This window comes from Thunnus albacares, chromosome 14 (assembly GCF_914725855.1).
Source record: "Thunnus albacares chromosome 14, fThuAlb1.1, whole genome shotgun sequence".
In the NCBI taxonomy this organism is placed as follows: Eukaryota; Metazoa; Chordata; class Actinopteri; order Scombriformes; family Scombridae; genus Thunnus; species Thunnus albacares.
Genome location: NC_058119.1, coordinates 7,633,300 through 7,654,952, shown reverse-complemented (window position 1 = coordinate 7,654,952; position 21,653 = coordinate 7,633,300). Strand labels below are relative to the sequence as shown.

Genomic DNA, 21,653 nt, shown 5'->3' with positions numbered 1-21,653 from the left:
AATAATGACCATGAAAAAACACTAACATTTTTCAGGATACAATGCGTACAATACTACAAATGAACCTAATATGTCTATATTAAATGTGATTTGATTCAGTACATGTCACAGTCATGTTTCTCTCTAAAGATAAAATGTATGTATTCACATGTTCAATGAAATTATTTTTGCTTCACGTTTCCAATGTCAGACCAGAACATGAATTAAATCTAACAAACATTCAAAGGTTTTTCAGAGATATGATGACTTCTGTCACTTTTGTGGAGACGCAGGCCTTGGTGTCGAAGACAGTGTTCACAGGAAGCAAACTTTCCACATAGCTCAGAAGTTATGGCCTCAGAATGGAAACAAACAAAAAAGATCCTTTAAATGTGCAAGTCAGCTTATTTATTATTGAAAAAAAAACAAATCAAAAAAGAAGGAAAAATACCCACATGAGCACTTCCTTATTAACTTGCAAACTGTAATATAAACATAAGAATATTAATAGAAATGAGCTCGTTTTTGATGCATTCATAACTCTGGGTGGTCAGCAACATACTGTTCAGTATACAGCAAAAATGCACTTTTTATCACCTTGTATGACATTTATAAGCCACAAATCTGTATAGTGAATCATAAAATAAATAAAACATGCTTGTAATTATATTACAGCAGACGTCTTTGGAAATATATTCCCATTCACTTGAATGAGAAAGTGTGTCCAAACTTCTGACTGGTACTGTATGTTTTTTCACTTTGATGCAGTGTGTTTGTCAGTAAAAATTTTATTTTGAAAGTTTTGACCAGAAGTCCTAGCTGGCTCCACTTTCTCAAACTTTACATGTGTCTCTCCCCAGAGAACTTTGGACAGGACATTTTTAGCAGTCAGGGTTCATTTCAATTCATAACAGTGAAATCATCTGTAATTTGAGCAAACTACTGTGAGAAAAATAATGAGAAGACATTATTAAGTATTCACATACATGTGAAAACTATTGGTAGGACTTTACCTGTGAAGTACAAACTGAGAAAATGGGGCACCATCAAGTGACCAAACCTCATATTGCACAAGAACAAAATCAATACATATTGTGAGCCAATTTCAATAATTATACATTCAAGAATATAAAAGGACCATATTTTCATGGTATTTCATTGTGATTATGTGTGAGATTCAGAAGATACATGAAGTCTGATGTATGCAAAACTACAAGTTTATGAATGATACAATACAAACATCACATCAAATCTGTAAGTCCCTTAAGAAGTATAATGGTGACACCATTTGAGGTAAAATAAGTAGAGTACAAGTCACAAAAAATCATAAGTAAAGACATATTAATTATATAAAGGAATATTACATGTTTTTCTCTGGTGAAATGAACACACACTTACTACTGAAAACCACACACACATATACACACACACACACACACATATACACACAATGAAACATTATGAAACATTATGGGTAATGCATTATTCTGTTAGGCAAAACTCACACATAAAATTAGGTCAAGCAAAAAAGCAAACAAACAAAAACTAAAATAAAAAAGCCCATCCATCCCTCTTTCATAAAAATCCCCCCTGACTATAATCTAGAAAACCACGTGTCTATCACCGCAAGCGACGAGGTATGGGAGGTGCTGAGTTTCTCTGTCTTTGAGTGGGTCTTTGAGGAAGTGCTCGAGTCGGGCAGGATATGTAGCGCTCTTGCAGCATCTTGTCTGGTGCCCTACAACATAAAGACAACACTGTAAGTTACTGGCTCTGATGCAGTAGTAAATGTACAGTAAAACTCCAGTCTGGTCATTATCAAGTGACAAAACAAAAGAGCAGAAGAGGCAATAATCACATATAGTACTAAATAGTACTGTACCATTGATTTAGGCCAGAAATTCAAAACCAGGTAAACTTCACTACATTCTTGGTTGTTGGTAAGCAAAGCATTGGATTATCCACTACTGAATAAATCTATGTCATTGTGGTAGTTTTTATATCATAAACCTGAATTTTTATATTTAGACTAAAGCATGCAGAATAAAGCAGTTACTACAAAAACTGTGACGTTTTCAGGCAAACTGTGTGACAGATAAAAAGGGCTGTTATGCTTTTTATGCCCTCTCTAGGCTCATTATTTTATGCATAAAAACAATCTCAATAGAACATACATAATACCTAAAATGCAGATACTACACTCTGTCTTTCAACAATCTTCAGGTTATGAAACGGAGAATGCACAAACAACAAAATGTCTCTACAGACAAAATGTGTTCTGACTTTCAGCTTTCTTAATCATTTGAACTAGTTTGTTTAAGAGTAAATCTTTGATTATTTACAGTTCCATAGCTAGGTTTGCTAGGTGTCTGTTCATTTACTATTAATATTTGTATTCAAATCAATACAATAAATTACTTTGCAATTTTAGTGCATTTTAGCCTATGTAATTTAAAGGCTGCTTAACCACATCAAATGTCAAAAACTGAAATAGCAAGTACTGCTTCTCTGTACTTTGTACTGTATTGTATTTTTGTACTATATTTTTCTCAATAAATAACCATTAAGGATAAATAACCAATAAGCATTATTTAGCTACATAACAAACATAATTAACAAGACATCAGTTCAGCTTTCACCTGATATAGTTCTTGTTTTAGTTGCATAGGGGCTGTGAAGTAATTGTGATGGCAAGTTCTTCAGCCCACAGTTGGTCAAGCCGCAGAGCAGTTTGGGTTTAACTCTTTTGTAATTACTGTAGTCTTCAGTTAGTTTCGACCAAACATGTAGTTACTGTGTTTTGCCTTTGTTAGGCGGTGTACTGAGCTCATGATCGGAAAGTGCTTAGGTCATGAAGTGTCATATCATTTTATGTCCAACCGTATCATATCACATTACACTGTGTTACATTGTATCATGTTGAATTCTGCAGTGTCATGTTGCTTTGTGTTATGCCATACTGTGTTGTGTGATATAACGTATCATATTGATTGTATGGTATTGTGTTGCATTTATTGTTTAGTTGTGTACAATATTGTGTCCCATCACAGCATTTCGTTATCTCACATGACACTTGTCATTTTGTATGTCACTGTATAACTAAGAAAACAAACTAAAAGACAGAAAACACACACAAAATCCCCTCAATTACTCAACCTTGAGAACATACTTTCAAACTGTCTCGTCACACACTGAAAGAGGCCTTACAGAGCAAACAGTCCTCGATAAGATCTCACAGTTCTGTGAAATGAGCAAGAATTAAACCTACACACAAATTTTACAGCACCTGAAAAAAGGGGCACTTTTTTGCCACAAGGTAGGAGTTAGACTTTAGAAACCGTTTTGTAAATATCAAACCAGAAATATTAACATTGTGAGCTGCTTTGCTGAACTCGGCTGATGATAAACTCATTTCACCATCACATTGATGTCAAAGGCCATGTCTGTTGTTGCCATAGTACCCTGTTACATTTGGTTTATGCTTGACAAGAACTAGTTCATATAATGTGTTGTCTGACCACGTTGGAAATCAAAAGTGTTTATAGTTGTTCCAAATGGCTACACTGGAAGGTGGAGTGAAAAGCCGATATATCGCTTAAATATGGCGCACATTTTCAGACAGTATTTCTGGGAAAGCATTCATTGTGTTGCACATGAAAAGTGACACAAATAGTTTTGTCAAGAATGAAAAAATATGCAAACGAGAGAGAGAGAAGTCCTTCTTACTTTCTTTTCATTTTAAGGTTCTTGTTTTCACATATAGATCCCTGCATGGTCAGGCACCTGAGTACGTCTCTGACTTGCTCCATTCTTATATCACCAATAGGTCACTCAGGTATTCTGACCAGGGCTTACTGGTTGTATCTCGCTCTTGACTAAAAACAAAAGGTGATCATGCCTTTGAAGTTGTGGCTCCAACACTGTAGAATGCTCTTACTTATAGACATACGATCTGTGGTCTCTGCTGACGCCTTTAAATGTGCTAAATAAACTTTACTTACTTACTTTCTCACATCCGCACGACTGGCCAGTCATGGTGTGAAGGCAATGTGAATATCATATTGTAGGTTTCACAGAAATGTATCACAGTTATCGTAAACATTCGAAACCACTTCAAGAGTAACTTTCATTTTAGCTTTCATTTTAAAAAAAGTTCTCAGTATGTGCTCGCTAACTTCTATGTATGGGAGATATTTATATGTTTTTACAGCATGAACATCTCAGCACTTTCATCACGTTCACACTCTGATTTCCTCCCTGATGCACAGCAGTGAATTATTGGTGTGTAAACATTTCCTCTGTACTGTCTCACTCATCACTGCTTGCAGAGTCCTTATTGGTTTCTGTGTTTATTCCTGTCACAAGCCTCCATGCTCTTGATGTCTACTCTCTTGTCATACTGTCTATTAGCCATTGTGGCATTCTAATACGATATGATATTTGCAACAGTGTATTGTTTTGTGTGCAGTTGGATTGTATCATATTGTTCAGTACTGTATTGTTCTGCATCGTAGCATCAGTAAACTGAATCACTGGTCTTTAGACTGACCTTTCTGGGATCCGTGGGGGAATTCTGGGCGGTGGAATGACGGGTGCAGGTTCAGAGGGTCGCGGAGGTCGTGGTGGAGGAGGGAGGTTCTCTACTGCGTCCTTTAAAAAACAAACAAAAAAAACAACATAAAAACATTTAGAAATATAGAAAAGCCCTCTGAAAAAAACCCTCTATGTTCCACTGTAATCTGCCGTAATCATTTATAACAAGAATAGCAGTTTCAATGTTTGCGTCAAAAGTAAAATCCTCAGAAAAAGGTACCATAGTTGTAAACTCTGACTAGTAATTTCTGAGAAACCATTGAGCAATGTGTGCCAAGCATCAAAGATTTCACAAGAATGATTTGAGACCTTTAATAGTTGAATTCTGTAATACACGTATTTCTGTACTTGCAAGGATTTTAGAAATTGAGGAACTGAAGTAGCATGTGACTACAGAATAAAACCGAAGACTAGACACTAACCCCCTGCTACACATGTGGTTATGATATGCATGTTACAAGCAAAACGTCAGACATGTGCCGCACTACAAGAGAAAGTGAAGGTTCAGTTTGGTTTACAGACACTAACACAGCAATAAAAATGCTGTCATGAAGTGTCTAACTCTCCAGCATCCCACTTTCTGATGTGAAAGGAGGTAGGTCCATACAGTATGAAAACTGTTGTTATCAAGAGCACTGAAGATGCAAGCACTCCTGTTGTACCAGGCTCACCTCAAAGTCCGGCTCTGTCCCGCTGCTGTAGCTCAAGGTGCTGTGAATGCTGAGTCTGTTGCTCTCTGTACCTGATGTAAAGACAAAAACAAGTTTACACAGGAGGAAAACATGTGTTTCAAGTTCAACTCATCTGAGGTTAGTGTTTGTGGTAAATTATGCTGTAAGACCACTTCACCCAATGTGGTTAAAGTATCTCTTTGTGTCTCATGAAAAAGATACAGTTGTACAAGATGTCTACAGGGAGAGATACGAGCGATCATAGTGAGATTAAATAAAGGGAAAGCCTGCAGACAACAAACAGACTAAATGTGAGAATCATGAGGCTGCCAGCAAACTATTTTTCAAATCTTGTCAACAGATCAGTGCAAAGCAATGTTTGTCTTTTTCAGGTATTTGTAGTACGAACGTTTCTGACATTTTTAAGATACATGTAACGAAAAACACTTGAAATTTAAAATTAAGAACTGTTCTCTGTCTAAGCCAGCTCTACTAAAAACTACAACATAAACATAAAACGAGTTATTAAGAAAACCCTGAGAGAACAAACAATGTGTAACTTAAACATACCATGACTGATAAGGATGAATTGAGTCTCTGATAAGAGGTTGCCAGATATTATCGGGCTGGGAAAGTCTGTCTTTTACCTAGAAGCTTAATTAAGTGAAATCAGATAAACCTAAAACTTTATAAATAGGATGTGGTTCAATGTAGATTTTAAGTATTTCAGCAAATTTGAAAAAAATCTGATCAAGAATTCTCTATCTTGGGACAATGGGCAAAGCAGCAACGCAGGTTTGCTTCTTTCATGCTACATTTAATGCATTATGGCGAGATCTCAGGAAATGTGTATAATTTTGTCTTTGAATAATGGAGTCTGTCAATGACTTTAATCTGAAATAATGCCGCCTTTTTTTTGGTTGTGTTGTTGTGTAGATAGTTTTCTGATTTGGAAACATGACAAAGTTACTCCTAGGAAATCTATTTTCTTGCAACTGAACAAAAGCCCTACTCAGGTAGAGGTCACCATCAGTACATTAATCTAAGTCCCTGTATTGTGTGAACCGAGATCAACTTGGGATGTGGGAAAGATGGATATCAAGCAATTCCAAGAAGGGACGACAATGTCCTTAGGCCTCAGTAAACCTTCATGTGTTTGCAGATACTTACAATGCTGTGTATACTGGGTGACACTACTGGAGATTAATTTTCTCTAACTGTAATGGAGATAAAAGACATAACCAAGATAATGTCTCTGTTCTAACTGTAGTGATTGTAAATGGAGGGACGTCACTGTGTACAACAGTGACGCATAAAACGGAATAAGGAAGCTATGACTTGTTCAGTGTTGTCAGATTGTGAAACAAATTAATGAGAAAATGTCTCAACATAAAATTGTGAGGTAATGAGTAATACCATTACCTTTAGGCAAAGGTAGGCAAATGCTTTAGGCTCTGGTAGCCACAGGGATCCAGAGGACAAAGAAATAAAAAGTTATATTATTCATGATTGATTGTATTATTGTGTATCAAGTCAGAAGAAATGTATTTATTGAAAAACATCCCTCTAGTTGCTGTATGAAAAGAAGCATTCTTGCATCAATTCCACTCTATCCTTTACTTAATCTAGTTTTGGATTATTCCATTGGATTAAACTTGAAGCATTTTTTTTACCTCAACATATACAACAACAAATAGTCAAAGCTACCAAGTTGCACCCAGTTGGTTAAATAAAAAAGAGTAAAATGAAAGCCTTGCCTACAAGTGCCACCAGTATCAACTTTGTGAGTATTAATCTTTTCTCCTGCATCCTTGCTGAGTTTCTTGGCCACAACTTGAAGGTGACATATAGAAAGAATTGGGTATTGATCAGCAAGTCACAAAGTCTGCTTTTAGTGCTACAATTGTCCTTCCTTAATTTTCTTTTAGTGCAAACCGGTAACACATATACTAATATTATCGGCCCTGACATACTCTACAAATTTCTCTACCTGCTTATTCCTCGCCTCAGCCATGTGGATCACAAAGCAACAATGATTTACATAAATTTAGAGTCTGGATCCGCCTGACATGTATGTAATTGAAAAGTAGTAGAAAAGCCATGCAAACAAAAGCTTAGGAGCTGCTTTGGCCCTTCTTGTTTAGTCCCTTTTTAAGGGAACAGGATAAACCACTGAGCCTCAGAGTTACAAAAAAACAAAAAACAAAGAAGAAATGAGCATTGGGACTCACTGGATGTGCTGGACGTGCTACCTGTCTTCCAGTTGCCTCTCTGAATAGTATGAGCCACTGGAGGGGGAGGAGCCACCGCTCTGGGTGCCGGCTCATACACCGCACACTCTAATGTCATATTGGAGCCCCAATATAAGTTTCTCTGCAGCGGAGCACTTATCTCATATTCTAAGAGGGGAGAGACCACATCAAACTTCAGCATTTTTGAAAACAACAGGATGTGATTTTCCTCTGTGTCTTACTGTACGTACAATCATTAACAATCATCATTTTACAACAGTGAGAGACAATCACACTCACTCCATACTGAGGATATATATGAATTTTATTCCCCTTAAAGTTTAAAATAATTAAAATAATGAATATTAAAATTATTTTACCAAGGTCCTTTCCTGTCTTTTCTCTCTCTTTGTGACGCCTGGTGATGCTTTCTCGTAATCTTTTCAGATTTTCCTGAGGGAAAAAAACACCAACACACCAGACACAAATTAGATCCAAGTCTTGACCACTAATCAGCACCTGACAGACCACAAAATTTGTGTAGCAGATTTACCTGCTGATAGCGTAAGGAGGTGGCCCTGCGTTCATGGTCAAATTGCCAGGCCTTGAACTCTTGGACGGCTTCATCCACAGTAATTTCCCCGACTTTCACCCTCTCCTGCAGGGATATGAGCTGTCTCTGTCCAGGTGTTTTCATCCCAGCATAGGGGTCATACAAAGGTGTGGGGGGGTCCGACACAGGCTGAACTTGAACTGAAGAAGATGTTGTCATTCAACAAAATATATTAAATATCATGAAATTTTCCACTTGGCAAGAAATATACATACATACAATTTCATGCCAACTGAAAATTTTTCATTAAGAACGCAAGTAAATGATAAGAAGTAAATAAAATAAATGTGACCATGAAGAAAAAAAAACTGCAGTGCCATTTTGTAAATTGGAATTTTAGTTCTACAATCATTTCATGTGAGAAATGATGTAGAGGCAGAAATAAGTTCACTGGTTGAGTTGACATTCAACAGGAGAGGCCAGAGGAGCAAAGATGTAGGTGTAATGAGATTCATCTTTTTTGATCAGGACGTTTGTGTATCTTATTCAAATCACATGGTAACCTAAAGGTTGAAGAAACACGATTTGACTGGAAGGTTGTCGGTTCAATCCCCGGATCGGCAGGATAAATCTGTGTATAGAAAGTGAAAAAGCAGCCCCTTGCCCCTCCCTCATTACTACCACTGAGGTGCCCTTAAGCAAGGCTCTTAACACCTCCAGTGGAGCTGCTCAGTGGCCAGCAGATCAGATGGTGGTTGTACTGGGCAGCTTCTCACCAACTTGGTGTTGCAGTGAGCCTTGTGTCTCACAACATAAATACCACAAAGGTGGAAAAGTTCATATATGGGTAATTAGATAGAGTAAAAATTTCAAGATTATGTTTCCCATACATACACTCACAAATTATATTTGAACAAAATAAAATGCAAGCGCACTGATGAATAGAACATATCAACAGATTATGTTAAATAAATTGAGGTTCTACTCGATGATTCTATTACTACGATGTAGCAAAATGCTATGTATGTGCAGTTAACCTTACATCTTTGCATTTAGTAATCATAGATAATGTGTGAATGTGGTCAGGGGATTCCTGCAAAAGAGAGACTGCCTTCCCTGAATAAATAAAGGTTAAGAAAAATGGCAAAGAAGGATCTTTGGTTAAATAAAATAAAAAATGTTGTGACTATAACATTCATGATTCTGAAGAGTCAACAGGCTAACTAACCAGTCTACTGAAATAACCTTAGGACTGTATATTATATAGTGACTAGCAAAACAAATTTGAACTAGGGGCTGCAGCCAGGCTGCACAGACAACCACATTCCCCTAGTTGAAATTTCTTAAAGTATGCATGACCTTGCCTACCTTCTACATTAGTTGCACAGCAAATACAAAGGTCAAACTTTACTTTCATTCACTGTCTATGAGAAATTAGGTGGTGATGCAAATCAGGCCTGTGTGCAATTAGAAATATTGAAAAATTTGAATAATATACATATCAGCAGGATGGTATCAGAACAAGAACCAAACATGCTTGGGTAAGTCTTTGAAATCTATTGGTTTTCCTGTTCACACCATATTGTAAAAAAAAAAAAGAACCAGAGGATGTCTCAATGCTAACTTAAAAGTATGTAATTAAGTCCCTGAAATGTCTACATTCAAAACAATTTTTTTCCCTAGATTTAGTTTCAACCATTTATTGCAGTGCTTGCTGCTTTTATAACAGCGAGTAGGAAATACTGAAGCCTCATCCCACAAAAAATTATCCACTCATCATACTTCTGACCAACTTGGTGTCGCAGTGAGCCTTGTGTCTCACAACATAAATACCACAAAGGTGGAAAAGTTCATATAAAATTAATTAGATAGAGCAAAAATTTCAAGATTATGTTTTCCATACATACACTAATAAATGATATTTGAACAAAATAAAATGCAAACACACTGATGAATAGAACATAGGTATCAACAGATTATGTGTATACGCAGTTAAGCTTATATCTTTGCATTTAGTAATCATAGATAATGTTTGGCTCCCTCCATATTGAGGTTGAACTCAACCAATGAAATTATAAACAGTTTCAAAGTGGTCCCTTGAACTTGGGATGCAAATAAAACATAAAACAAAATTAGAAACACAGGAATCCTGTACCTGACTGGATTCTGAAAGTTCTTTTCAAATTTTAAAGATTGTGGTTTACCTGAAGAATATCCTGTTTCCATCATTTGCCTTTGGGATGTACTTTTATCTGAAAATACTGTCAAAAATATTGAGTAATTAAAAACTTAATTAAATCGGATGTAAATTAGAACATTATAGGAAAAAGAAAAACAGACTGCACAATACCTCTAGAGATGTAGGTCATGGACTTCTCAGCCTTAGGCTCATGTTCAGGTCTGGGAATGGGGGCTGGTGGACGGTTCACAACTCCTGGGTTATAGGTACTGTCTGAATCCACAGTATAATAGATATCCTCTGGGCAGAGGTCGTATGGGTCCTCCCCTTCTTCAATTTGATCTAAGTCATTCTGGTCCTCTTTTTCCTCTTCCTCACTTTTAAAGTGTTCTCTGTTGTCCTCGTCTACACTGGCTTGAGGTTTTGCTGGAGACAACATTAACACATTATATATATATATTATAAAGCACATAGACAATGTTGCTATGTAAGGTTATTACTATAAAAGTTATTAAAATGTTTACCTTGGAAAAACTTCCTAAGCATAGCTTCCTCTGGGTTTTCGGTTACTGCCTCCATCACCTCATCTGACAAAAACAGCACCATCATCGTCAGCCACCACACACAAACATGAAGCTACCATTCTGGGTCAAACATGCAGGAATTGTTTTATATGATTTATTTTTCCCAAATAAAATGATCTTAATCTTACAGAGGTCCTCTGCACATTCAGGGTTTATCCCGAGCATAGACTCATATATGTCCTCTGAGCCACCTGAATACTTCATCATGATATCTTGAGACGTATTTGACATCATCTCATACACCTCTGCGCCGTCGTCTGCGTTGATGGTGTCTGCAAAGTGAGACTTGAGCATGTCTGCTGTCTCCTAGATTTGTTTGAAGACACAGGCAGATACAAACTTTAAAGACAACTTGGCTGTCAAGAGAAAATATTTTTGGATACTACATAAAAATACAAATACAAAGCAAACATCATCACTGAACTTACAACAAATTCGTCCATGAACTGTCTGAGATCTGAGAAGCCACTCTTCTCTGCCAGCGTGTTTGGGTAGTCTCCGTGCTTGTTCATCACGCTGTAAGCCTGCAGAGCGCCAGGACACTGAAGAAGAAGGGTGGTCAGCTTCTTCAGGCCGTACTTGGCAGCAAAGTGGAGCAGTGTGGGAAGCTCCTCGTTACGCTGATCTGAAGGTCAAAATGCATAAGATTGTAAACTGACTCCTAAAAGCTACTGTTATTCTCTGTAAAGATAAAACATACATTAGAGTGGTGGAACAAACATAGTTTAATGCTTCAAGATATCTTTTTGTGACAGCAGCAGATCTGCCTCCAACTTTGGGGAATGATTTGGGGAATGCCCCCAAATAAATTAGCAATGACAACCAATGGTAGAAATTCATGTACTGTACTCACATGCCGCCATATTGTCTTCTTCAATCTGTCTGATTCCAAACAGCTGAAGACTATTTGCAGGCATCCTGGATTTCAGTGAGTCAGTTAGCATGTGGTCCAGTGATTCTGTTAAATTGGACGTCAAGTTGAAGGCCTGGAAGTACAAAATAAGTTGAATAAATCAAGAGAACTATTAAAACTAGCAGAGCCAGCAGCGCTACTCATTGTGTGACATGATGTCTCACCTGGCAGATGAAGTTAACGGGATCCGTAGCATTTTCAAGATGCCGATTGACTTCTCCCATGTGTGTATAATATGTAACAGGCTTCAAACTGATACATGATTGGTCAGTGTACATAGTGAGTGATATCACTCCAGCAGGCATATCTAGTCGAGAAAAACGTATTGATGTTATGATAAATTAAACCTGCAATAACCGATTTTTTGGCCACATGGAGGCAACAGAAACTAGCTATAAACACAAAACAGACATATCACCTTTTAAGTTGAAACAGCTGCCTATTTACACATCCAGCAGAAACATTATGTAGCAACATTAGCATTCATTTGGAGTCGTGTTTCTGGTAACCTATCAAATTCAGGTCCAATATTAAGTCTTGCTGAAGATACTTACCAGGGGCAGTGACACTTATAGTGTATTCATTCTCCACAGTGCCCAGGACTCTTTTAGCATCTACATGTTCACACGAAAACTCCACCTCTGGTACCGACTGCTCATCCACTTTGTGTGTGAAAATAATAAAAATGATCTCCCGCTCCTTAGTAAAAAAATAAAGCAAAATTAATACAGCCTCCTAGCAATTATTTTCAATTAAGTGCAGTCAGTTTCCATGTATAGAACTTATATTATATAATTATAGCCAGTATTTTATCAGTACCATTAATAATTCTTTTGCTTCAATCAACAGTGGTAACAAAATGTAAATACTAAGTATTGCTGCACTTAAATCATCCCTCCCACTTATTTAAATGAGGAAAACATGGGAATAAATGTTGAATAACACACTCCTGACACACAGTATCTCCATAGGAACAGCTCTCATCCATACTAGTATTGCCTTTGATGTTACTACTATGTAATTACTAAAGTCTTACCCCGCACAGAACTCTGTTTGGTTGAACAGTGAGACAGGTGCTGTGCGTGGGCGAACTCATTTCTTCAGTGGCTGAAATCCCCAGGCTTACAGGTCCTTCATCCTTCAGGACAGGTTCTTTTTGCTGTTCTGACACCACTTCCTCTGTTTCATCACTGGTGGGATTTTCAGTTAAAGAGGCTGCAGTGATGTGCAACCCTGCTGCGGCTGCAGATATGCTGTCACGTTCAGCCTCCGCTCGTCTGCCTTTGAATAAAAAAAATAAAACCCAGTTAATACAAAAAATAACATACACCTAAATATTCTACAGAGATTAAAAGTGTTCTCTATTTAGCCTTTAATTATTTAGAAATGGCTAAAGGCTCAGTTCACGCAAAAAAAATTAAATAAATATGAAAAAAAAGTCCCACTTACCTTTGCAGACAGTTTTCGTTTTATCTGCTCATGTTTCAAGATATCGATATCTGAAACATCTGCCACCACCCAAAGACAACGGAAGTGTGTATAATCTTATTTGCATTGTTCAAAACATTCAATAATCCACAGATGTCACTTTTAACAGTTTTCACAGTTTAGCTCCAGTGAAAACTGTAACATCTGTGGATTATCCTGATTAACCAGAACCAGTGGTGGAATGTACATTTACATAAGGATTGTATTGAGTATAATTTTGAGGTATTTGTACTTATCTTGAGTACTTCCATTTTATGCTTATTTTATACTTCTACTTCACTACAATTCAGTGGGGAAATATATTTATATATATATCTACATATCTACATATACATATAAAACTTGTGATAACATTATAAAGTATGATGCATTGCTATAGATTAAACTACCAGTCAGTATATAAAGTAGTTAGTAGTTTGCCCTTTAACTGCTACAGCTTAAAATGCTGTTACATGTTAATGCATCACTAGCATTAATATATGTCAATATTAATACATCGCCCACTGCATGAGTACTTTCAATACTGTAAGTACATTTTTTTGCTGATAATACTTCTGTACCTTTACTTAAAGATCCCCTCCAGACATTTACAAGTTTCTACATCACATAAGTTGAATATTGGACAACAACTGGCTCCAAACTAGCTGTCACAAATGACACAAAATCATACTTATACTTATGTCTTAAACTCAGATGTAAGGCGAGCACAGAGAAACTTTCCGCTCTCAGCAGATGAATGTGAAAACAGCCTTCTAGCGTCAAACGCTGCACATATATCATTTTGTACGTTCAAGGTCTAAGTGAAGTAACAATAAGAAAAACACATTTTTGAGTGTAGGGGGACTTTAAGAAATCTTTTGAATGCAGGATTTTTACTTGCAACAGAGTATTTTTACAGAATGATATTGCTACTTTTATTTGAGTTAAGTATCTGAATACTTCTTCCACCACTGACCAGGACATTTTTTCTGGAAAGGCGAGATGTGTTTGAGTTATTCCTAATATATTTAGTCAATTCCAGTGCACCACGTAGGAAATTTAATTAACCTCCATTACAGTGGAACGTTGGCAGAAGTGTCAGAGGCTGTTATCTCAAAACTTCAGCATATAAAAGCAAAACTCTCTACATATGAGATACAGGTAAGTGAGAACATTTGTTTACTCTTTGGGCCTCTAAGTAGCTCAACTGAAAATGAAATTGTTTTAACTAGATTGAAAAACTTAAAATGAACCTTATAAACCACAAAAATGCGACGTCTTTAAACGAACAAAATAGAGATCATGACGCGTGACAAAATTTGTCTTAACACAGATGGCTGAATGAGACTCGGATATTTGTGGCTATTGACGTACTGTCAGCGATGACCTCCAAAACAGTGGAGACATAGAGAGCAGGCTCATCCTCAGCATAGAGTTTCCTCCAGCTCGGCCAGTCTTCAAAGCTCTCCGTCAGTATGTCATCCTCTGACACTCCACACAACAGCGCTACCACTCTGTGCGAAGGATAAAGGAGTCTCTGAAGTGCCCCGTGCAGTTCAGGGTCACAGAGGATGTCTATGAATGCTCCCGTGAGAAGCAGCACGATGCACTTGCAGCTGTGGAAATATTCAAAGTTATATCCATGGACCTGATCGTCTGGGCCGACTGCATACATCAAAATAGAACTTCTGCGGAATCTATGAGATGATTTCAAGATCTGCTGCAGATATGTCGCCCACTCCTGTGCCTCAGCAGTGTGTAGAATTAACAACTCATATGTGGAGAGGGATTCAGAATATGCTGAAAAACAGAATATATAACTGTGTGATTAGTATGTACAGTTCATGCATTCAAACAGACTGCTTTAGTGTAGCATAAAATGGGAAATCATATAATAATTAGTCAATGATTAGTTCCGCTTAAACATTACTGATCCAGTCGGACCATTTAAAACGAATCACACTCTTGTAATCAGCTCAAACATTACACTAATGATATGACACTGGTGATATTATGTGTTAGTTTCCATGTCGCAGCAGGTAGTGTTTATCGTGGAAATGCTCCACAACATACCAGCTGTGGAATGTCAAGGTGACTGTGGTTAGAGAATGAATGTCCGATCTGTTTGATATTTCAGTGCAGAGCCAACAAGGAGTTGTGCAAACATTGCGCTGTGTCAACACTGGTCAGAGTAATTTTGTTTGACTCATTACAGTGTTTAATCAGGTCAAGTTCACCTCTGTACACGCTAACTGGGAAAGAAATCCAACATGAGTATTCACCTTCATCACAGTTCCCAGTGATGGCAGGGCAGAGAGACTTGCCATCTGTTTGTTAATAACCTGATAACATGAGTGATTAAAATTCTGACTCATGAGAATTTGTTAAATAACTGACATTTGAATTTAGTCACTCAGGAAGGCTAAGACACTTGCTTCCTCTTTTTTTTTTTAAAGCACGGTAAAGAATTGTCAATGAAAGTTCAGTTTAGGTTTTCAAATACAATAGACATATATTTTAAAAGGAAAGATTAAACATTATAAGAGAGAGTAACCCATACTGTTCAAAAAACTACAAAGTGCCATTTTAGTATAAATACACGTCTTTTGTGTATATCTTCGCCACCTGAAACTGACTTGAAAGCTAACCATAGATGAAGTGTTGTAATTTACCTGATTGAATACTTGAGATGTGTTCTTCCATGGCTGTGAAGTTTTGAAGGTGCATAAAATCACTCCGCAAGGAGCATAATTTGCCGAAATATGTCCTTTTGGTTCTTCAGGTTTACTGAAGGTGCTTTCCTCTTCAACTGAAACTACATTTGCTTTCACCAGCTATAGCCCTCTGCTCAGTTGTATTAATAGCAACACTTAGTTTCCTGATTTTGGTGACTCTCCCCCACTTCCTGAAACAGTTGAAGAAGTGAGAAAATGCACCACAGTCATGTCAGAATGCGCAACATGTCTGCAATTACACTTGTCATTAGTCACTTCTAGATAGTTGATTTTTCACAACAGAAACTATAAGAACAAATAAATTCACTTAAGAGTTACTGAATTGAATTGAGACATCCAGACACAGACCTTGACATAAAAGACTGATTAACACATATAATCTAGTCTTTTATACATGTACACACACAGAGACACACCCACACACCCACACACACACACACACACACACACACACACCCACACACACACACACACACACACACACACACAGACATAAATGAATATCATTCACCTGGTGTGTGTCACAAGCTTCTTCCGTTTTTTCACTTCCTTAACAAGGTGTGATGTGAGGAGTTTCGTAGTGACACACTACAGTCAGTGTGGTACTATAAGACAAATCTATGTCTATTTAATGTTACCTATGCTTTTTATGATGATTTCACAAGCACTAATGTCAGCATATGACTCACATGTCTATATGTTTATAGGCAATAAAACAAGTTTTTTATCATGATGATATGCTGTTTCCATGTCATTGTAAAGTTTGATACAGTACGAATTACTCACTAACAATGACCAAATGCCAATGTGAAATATAAAATGTGATATTTTAGATAAGCTTCACTGAGCAGTAAAGTGTGAAAGTCAATGTGATTTTATGAGGGTGCACTATTAGGGCTCAAATGGTGCCTAAAAGTATCACACACGAAAAGTACATTCAAACACAAGTACACACAAAATGTATTTCTCAAGTTACACAACTGAATGAATTAGTCAATGAACTGAATGAATCATTTGTATGGTGTAACTATGTTTGGTATGTGAAATCCCAGATTCCCTGAGAATTTTTCCTCTAACATAAAACAACCGATTGCAACAACACATGGCACCACACAGACACAACCACTAGAGGGCAGCAGACAATCACACTGGCTGACAAACATTCCCATCATTGGTCCCTATGAAGACAGCTACCATAAGAAAGCCGTTACTATAAGCCATACAGATGAGGGATCCAGGTACTTCTACACAGGTGTGGTAAAACACTTGAGCAGTTATATCCCATCATACTAAAGATTATTTTACATCTCAGTTTCTCTAGTCATTCGGAGTTGATTTGTGCATGTTTACATGATAGAACTACAGCTGTAAAAACAATTCCAAAACCCAACCCTTTCTCTTCAGCTTAAGATGATGTTGGAGTGGAAGACTGAGCTAAAGACACTACTGCTAAGGCCACATCAAGAGAGGAAAATTGTTTGTACTTCTGCAGGCCAGGAGGATGATTGCACAGCAGAGATTTGCAGCCTGTCTTGCTTTGGAGAGATAGACTTATGTAGTTAAAGGAAAAGACAAGAACTTTATTAGTTTATGAAGCCCTCAAACTGAATTTTTGGAAACTAATTTTCAAATTAGTTAGAAATTATACACTGCTATTTTTTTAAAATTTGTTTTTATTTGCCATTTTATGAGTAATTTCTGAGTGTGTAAATCTATGCTCTATATAGTGCCCTCCCCTTCCCACAACGGAACAAAGAAAGACTATATATACTACAGAGTCAACTATTGAGTGTTTATTATATAGGGAGTAGTGAATGAGGGTGTGTTCTATATATGCTCCATATATGTTCTATGTGTTAAAACTCAAATTAAAAAAAATAAAATAAAATAAAAAAACAGTAAAAAAACAAAACAAAACAAAACAAAAAACCTGTAATGGACAGTGGGCAGAATTGCACATACTCAACTTTGACATCTGTACACGAGCAAAAATAGATGAAACCTGAATCAGCCTCAGTCTAAAATGTTAGCAGGTGGTTTGAGCTGAAAAGACTTTACAGAGAAGCTGAAGAGCTAAAAACCATTATCATACACATCTGCGCTGCTTGTCATGCATGTGAAGTGTTGAAGGCTACACTTGTGCTACATTTTCCTGGCATGGTTTTAACCAATTAGAGGTCAAGGTAAATGCCAATAAATACAAAGCAACCATGAGTGATCACCATCATTGTATGAGAATTGATTGATCTGTGCTAACAGGAGATTCTGTGGCAGCACCTGAAACAGCTATTTTGACAGCCATCATCAAAACACCAAACCATCACATCTCTTATAGACATTCTTTAACAAACCTCCAGACACTTGTCGAATCAAAGCCAACAAACCATTCTTGGTGACTCATGGCTAAACACCTTTTGTTGATGTTTGGCTTATTTTGCCATGTACCTGTGTGTTTGCTATTCCCTTAATCAAAGTTTCCTAAAACTATAGTTACAAATTCACAAGAAAGAGTTTATTCACTTGTCCAACCATGAATCCCAGCCATGAAATCAATTTACATAGCTTTGCCTTTCTCCAATAATACAATTAGTTTTGTGTCTGCTTTGACCTCTTTCTACGACGTAGACCTTTTAATGTCCGCAGCAAAAGTTCACTCTCTGACTTCTGAGGCTGCCTGTGAAGAGCAGGGTGATCCATGACCCGTCTTTAAGTACAATTTCCTGTAGAAAAAGAATCCCCCTAATTTCTTCTAACTCTGCCATTAGCTACCATAAGCATGACCGGCCCGTTACCTTTTGTTTGGGCTCCCTTGAAACCACTATCTATTAGGTGGCTCAAATCAAATCCCTGCAGCCTGAGTTTAATAAGAGAATATTTTTGCTCCTATATTTTAACCTTGTTATCCAATATCCTGTCTTTTTACTCCACAGTGTGTTTTCAGCACACAGAGCGACTCTGCTAGAGAGCTTGCGTCAGTTCACAACAGAGACCTGACATCCTGCCTCTCGGAGCACAAAAGTTCACCCAGGAGCTGCACGGACTAACAGCTTTGTGCTAGTCTGCTTTACTGGCACAGGATTAGTGAATGTTGCAAACAGTTTACTACCGTTGAGCTGACCGTCATTTTTGGTTTTAGTCTACCTGGGGCATGCCTAGATGTTAGCTGGATTGCTTTTTATGGGTTTCAATATGAGGCTGTTCAACTATGTTTGGCTTATTTTACTGGAAAGTGCATATTTCTTTTTTTTTTTTTGCATAATTATTTAAACCATGGCAGAAAAAAACAGTCATGAAATCTCCTTTGTAGCTGACAGATTAATGGATACTAGATAATTTATTTGTGCCAATTTTATGAACTGCAGTTGATTTTTATAAAGTCTACGTAATGTTCCTCCCGCGTGAGAACTCCCACAATGGTAACTTTTGAGAAATGATGAAATGCAGCCTTATTTTTAACATGGATGCATTTTTGCACTTTGAAACTGGGATTTCTGGGCTCATAAAATTTGCTGAATTCAAAGAGAAGAGTGTAATTCTAAAATGACAGAAAAACATGAAAGATATTACAACTGAAGCACCAAGTCCTCCAAAGCAAGAGGCTGGAACAGAGTGAGAGTGGAGTACTGTACATCTAATATTGCTGACATAATGGTCATGTTACCGTTTCATTTACTGTACTTCCTCATCCCAGAAAAGCTCTACCTCATATCTGCACTGCGTCTGACGCTGTTTGGGAGACTTTTAAAGTGGAGGAAACTAGAAACAAAACACAATCTGAGGACATGGAGTGCAATCTTGAAATGGAAAACTGAAATGGGGAAAGGGTCTCCTGCTGAAATGTTATTTGGATGATAGCCTGCATAAGAAAGGAACTGTGTTTGGTTTCTCATTGAGAGTCACCAGCAGGGCTCATTGTGATAAGAAAATAAGTCTAATGTTACCTGATCTGGTATAATGTGGACCAATTACCACTCCATTGCACTTCATTACAGGACTGTAATAGGGCCGGGGGTCAGTGCTTGAGATGGAGTGGCAGAGGAAAATTGAGTCGTCATTGATAATATGATAAAAACTGACAGTGAGAGGCCCCTCCAACAAATTATTGAAATTTACAGTTGATAGGGAAACACTATAACCTCATTTGGTAAGCAGCTGGCAAGCACTTGTACAAAGCAGGTCCTCTTACACAATGAGAGGCTTATAGAGGAAGAGAAATCCAAAACTATCACAGAATAGTTTTAGACTCCTGCTCATTGGCTTCTGGCATTGAATGTGCATTTATTCCGTTTTTAGAAATATCTAAAGTCACGCAAAGTACTCCAGTGGACAGTATTTCTCTTTTGAACAAGTGGAGACATTCTGTGGAGCAGCATAACTCATCATTACATGTTGCAACAATAATAATCTGGCAAAAAATCCGTCTGAGCAAACAAATCAACTCTGACTAACATTATTCTTATTTCTAGCGTCTCTCCACAGTGGAATAGAGAAGTGCAGAGGCTAACAAAAATATAAAATCTCCCAGTTTCTGTAAACCACTGTGCTGTTAGAGAGGCACCGCAACCATTTGTTTGCCTCAGTTAAAGTGCCCCCATTTGAGGCCCCTTGAATAAATAAATCAAATAAACTACCGTCAGACATACATTTTCAATCCATCAAGGTAATCAGATTCTGTTTACCTCAATGGGAACTATTCTAAAATGTTATTAAAAACTTAAATGGAGTTTAGGTGTGGAATAACTAGGCATAGGAAATGATGAGCAAACAGCAGGATAAGATTCCAATTACTATTAAACAAGCATTGCATTGACTAGTAAAGAGGAAAATAGCTTTGACATTTTCCACAGCTGGTGCTCCCACCTGACAGGCTTTGTCGTGTGAGAGCACAGCAAATTCAATTCATGGGCTTTTAGACATGAGGTAGTCAAAGCGCTCTCTCTTGAAATGTTGCTTTAAGGCCCATTTTCAATTATTTGGCCAGTGGTCAACATCCATATGTGTGGTTCAGGACTAGATACTTATCGTGGGGTAATATTTTGTACATTTTAACAATGTAACTATACCAACTTGATGGAAGGATTGGGATAAATATATAGATAGATATAGATAGATATAGTATAAAAAAGAAATAAGACTAAAACATTTTATTGTTATTATGTTATTATTAAAAGCTGAATCAAATACAGGAGACATAAGGCAAAATATGTTCAAAATGTCTTTTCTAGCTCACTATAATTTTCCTGAAGCACTTACAACATCAAGAATTCAACAAGGCCATAACCTTGTACTGAAGGAAATATAATTTATGAACCATTTAGAAGACCAGTCAAGTTTATCTCACATATCTAAATAGGCAATATATTGAATGCATGCTTCATTGATCAAAACTGTTGTGGAACAACTTATCGAGCAACCATCTTTAACTACTATTTAAAGATCATTTTGCTTTCATCTACAGTCTCCACTCAGCTGAAATCACTTCAACATGATAAGACAGTCAATTTGGATGTCAGCTTTGGCTACAGTAATCACACTGGCCACTAGATAACTGTGACTTTATTTATTTATATTGAGCCCTGTGCGTGTCTAGTTGAAGATAATAGTTTCATTTTCCAGAGAAAGTTTGCCAGCTACCCTCATTGTGGAGTAAATGTGACAGATTTCTGCTTCATTAGGATTCATCGGGCTGACAAAGATGGATTCATAAGATGAATCAACAGCAGCAAAAGCAATATGCAGGATTGCATG

At 37.2% G+C, this 21,653-nt stretch overlaps 1 protein-coding gene across 1 annotated transcript; it reads right to left on the bottom strand.

Moving 5' to 3' along the window:
* Positions 1-364: 364 nt before the first annotated feature.
* Positions 365-20,970, bottom strand: pik3ap1 (phosphoinositide-3-kinase adaptor protein 1). The gene is made up of 17 exons (XM_044373816.1): positions 15,843-20,970; positions 14,545-14,970; positions 12,740-12,984; positions 12,258-12,402; positions 11,868-12,010; positions 11,644-11,776; positions 11,219-11,415; positions 10,919-11,096; positions 10,731-10,793; positions 10,378-10,632; positions 10,232-10,288; positions 8,028-8,227; positions 7,855-7,927; positions 7,475-7,642; positions 5,244-5,314; positions 4,529-4,629; positions 365-1,717 (listed from the first exon to the last, which is right to left on the bottom strand). The coding sequence occupies exons 1-17, from the start codon at positions 15,895-15,897 to the stop codon at positions 1,600-1,602; spliced, it is 2,628 nt and encodes an 875-aa protein (XP_044229751.1). The 5' UTR covers positions 15,898-20,970; the 3' UTR covers positions 365-1,599.
* Positions 20,971-21,653: the final 683 nt, after the last annotated feature.

What these genes read in the sequence shown, in the direction of transcription:
- pik3ap1 (XM_044373816.1), bottom strand. Translation starts at nt 15,897, where the DNA reads ATGCACCTTCAAAACTTCACAGCCATGGAAGAACACATCTCAAGTATT. An exon ending in TTTGGAGGTCATCGCTGACA is followed by an intron (nt 12,985 to 14,544) that starts GTACGTCAATAG and finishes TTTTATTCAAAG; the next exon opens with GCAGACGAGCGGAGGCTGAA. An exon ending in TATAAGTGTCACTGCCCCTG is followed by an intron (nt 12,011 to 12,257) that starts GTAAGTATCTTC and finishes TTTCTCGACTAG; the next exon opens with ATATGCCTGCTGGAGTGATA.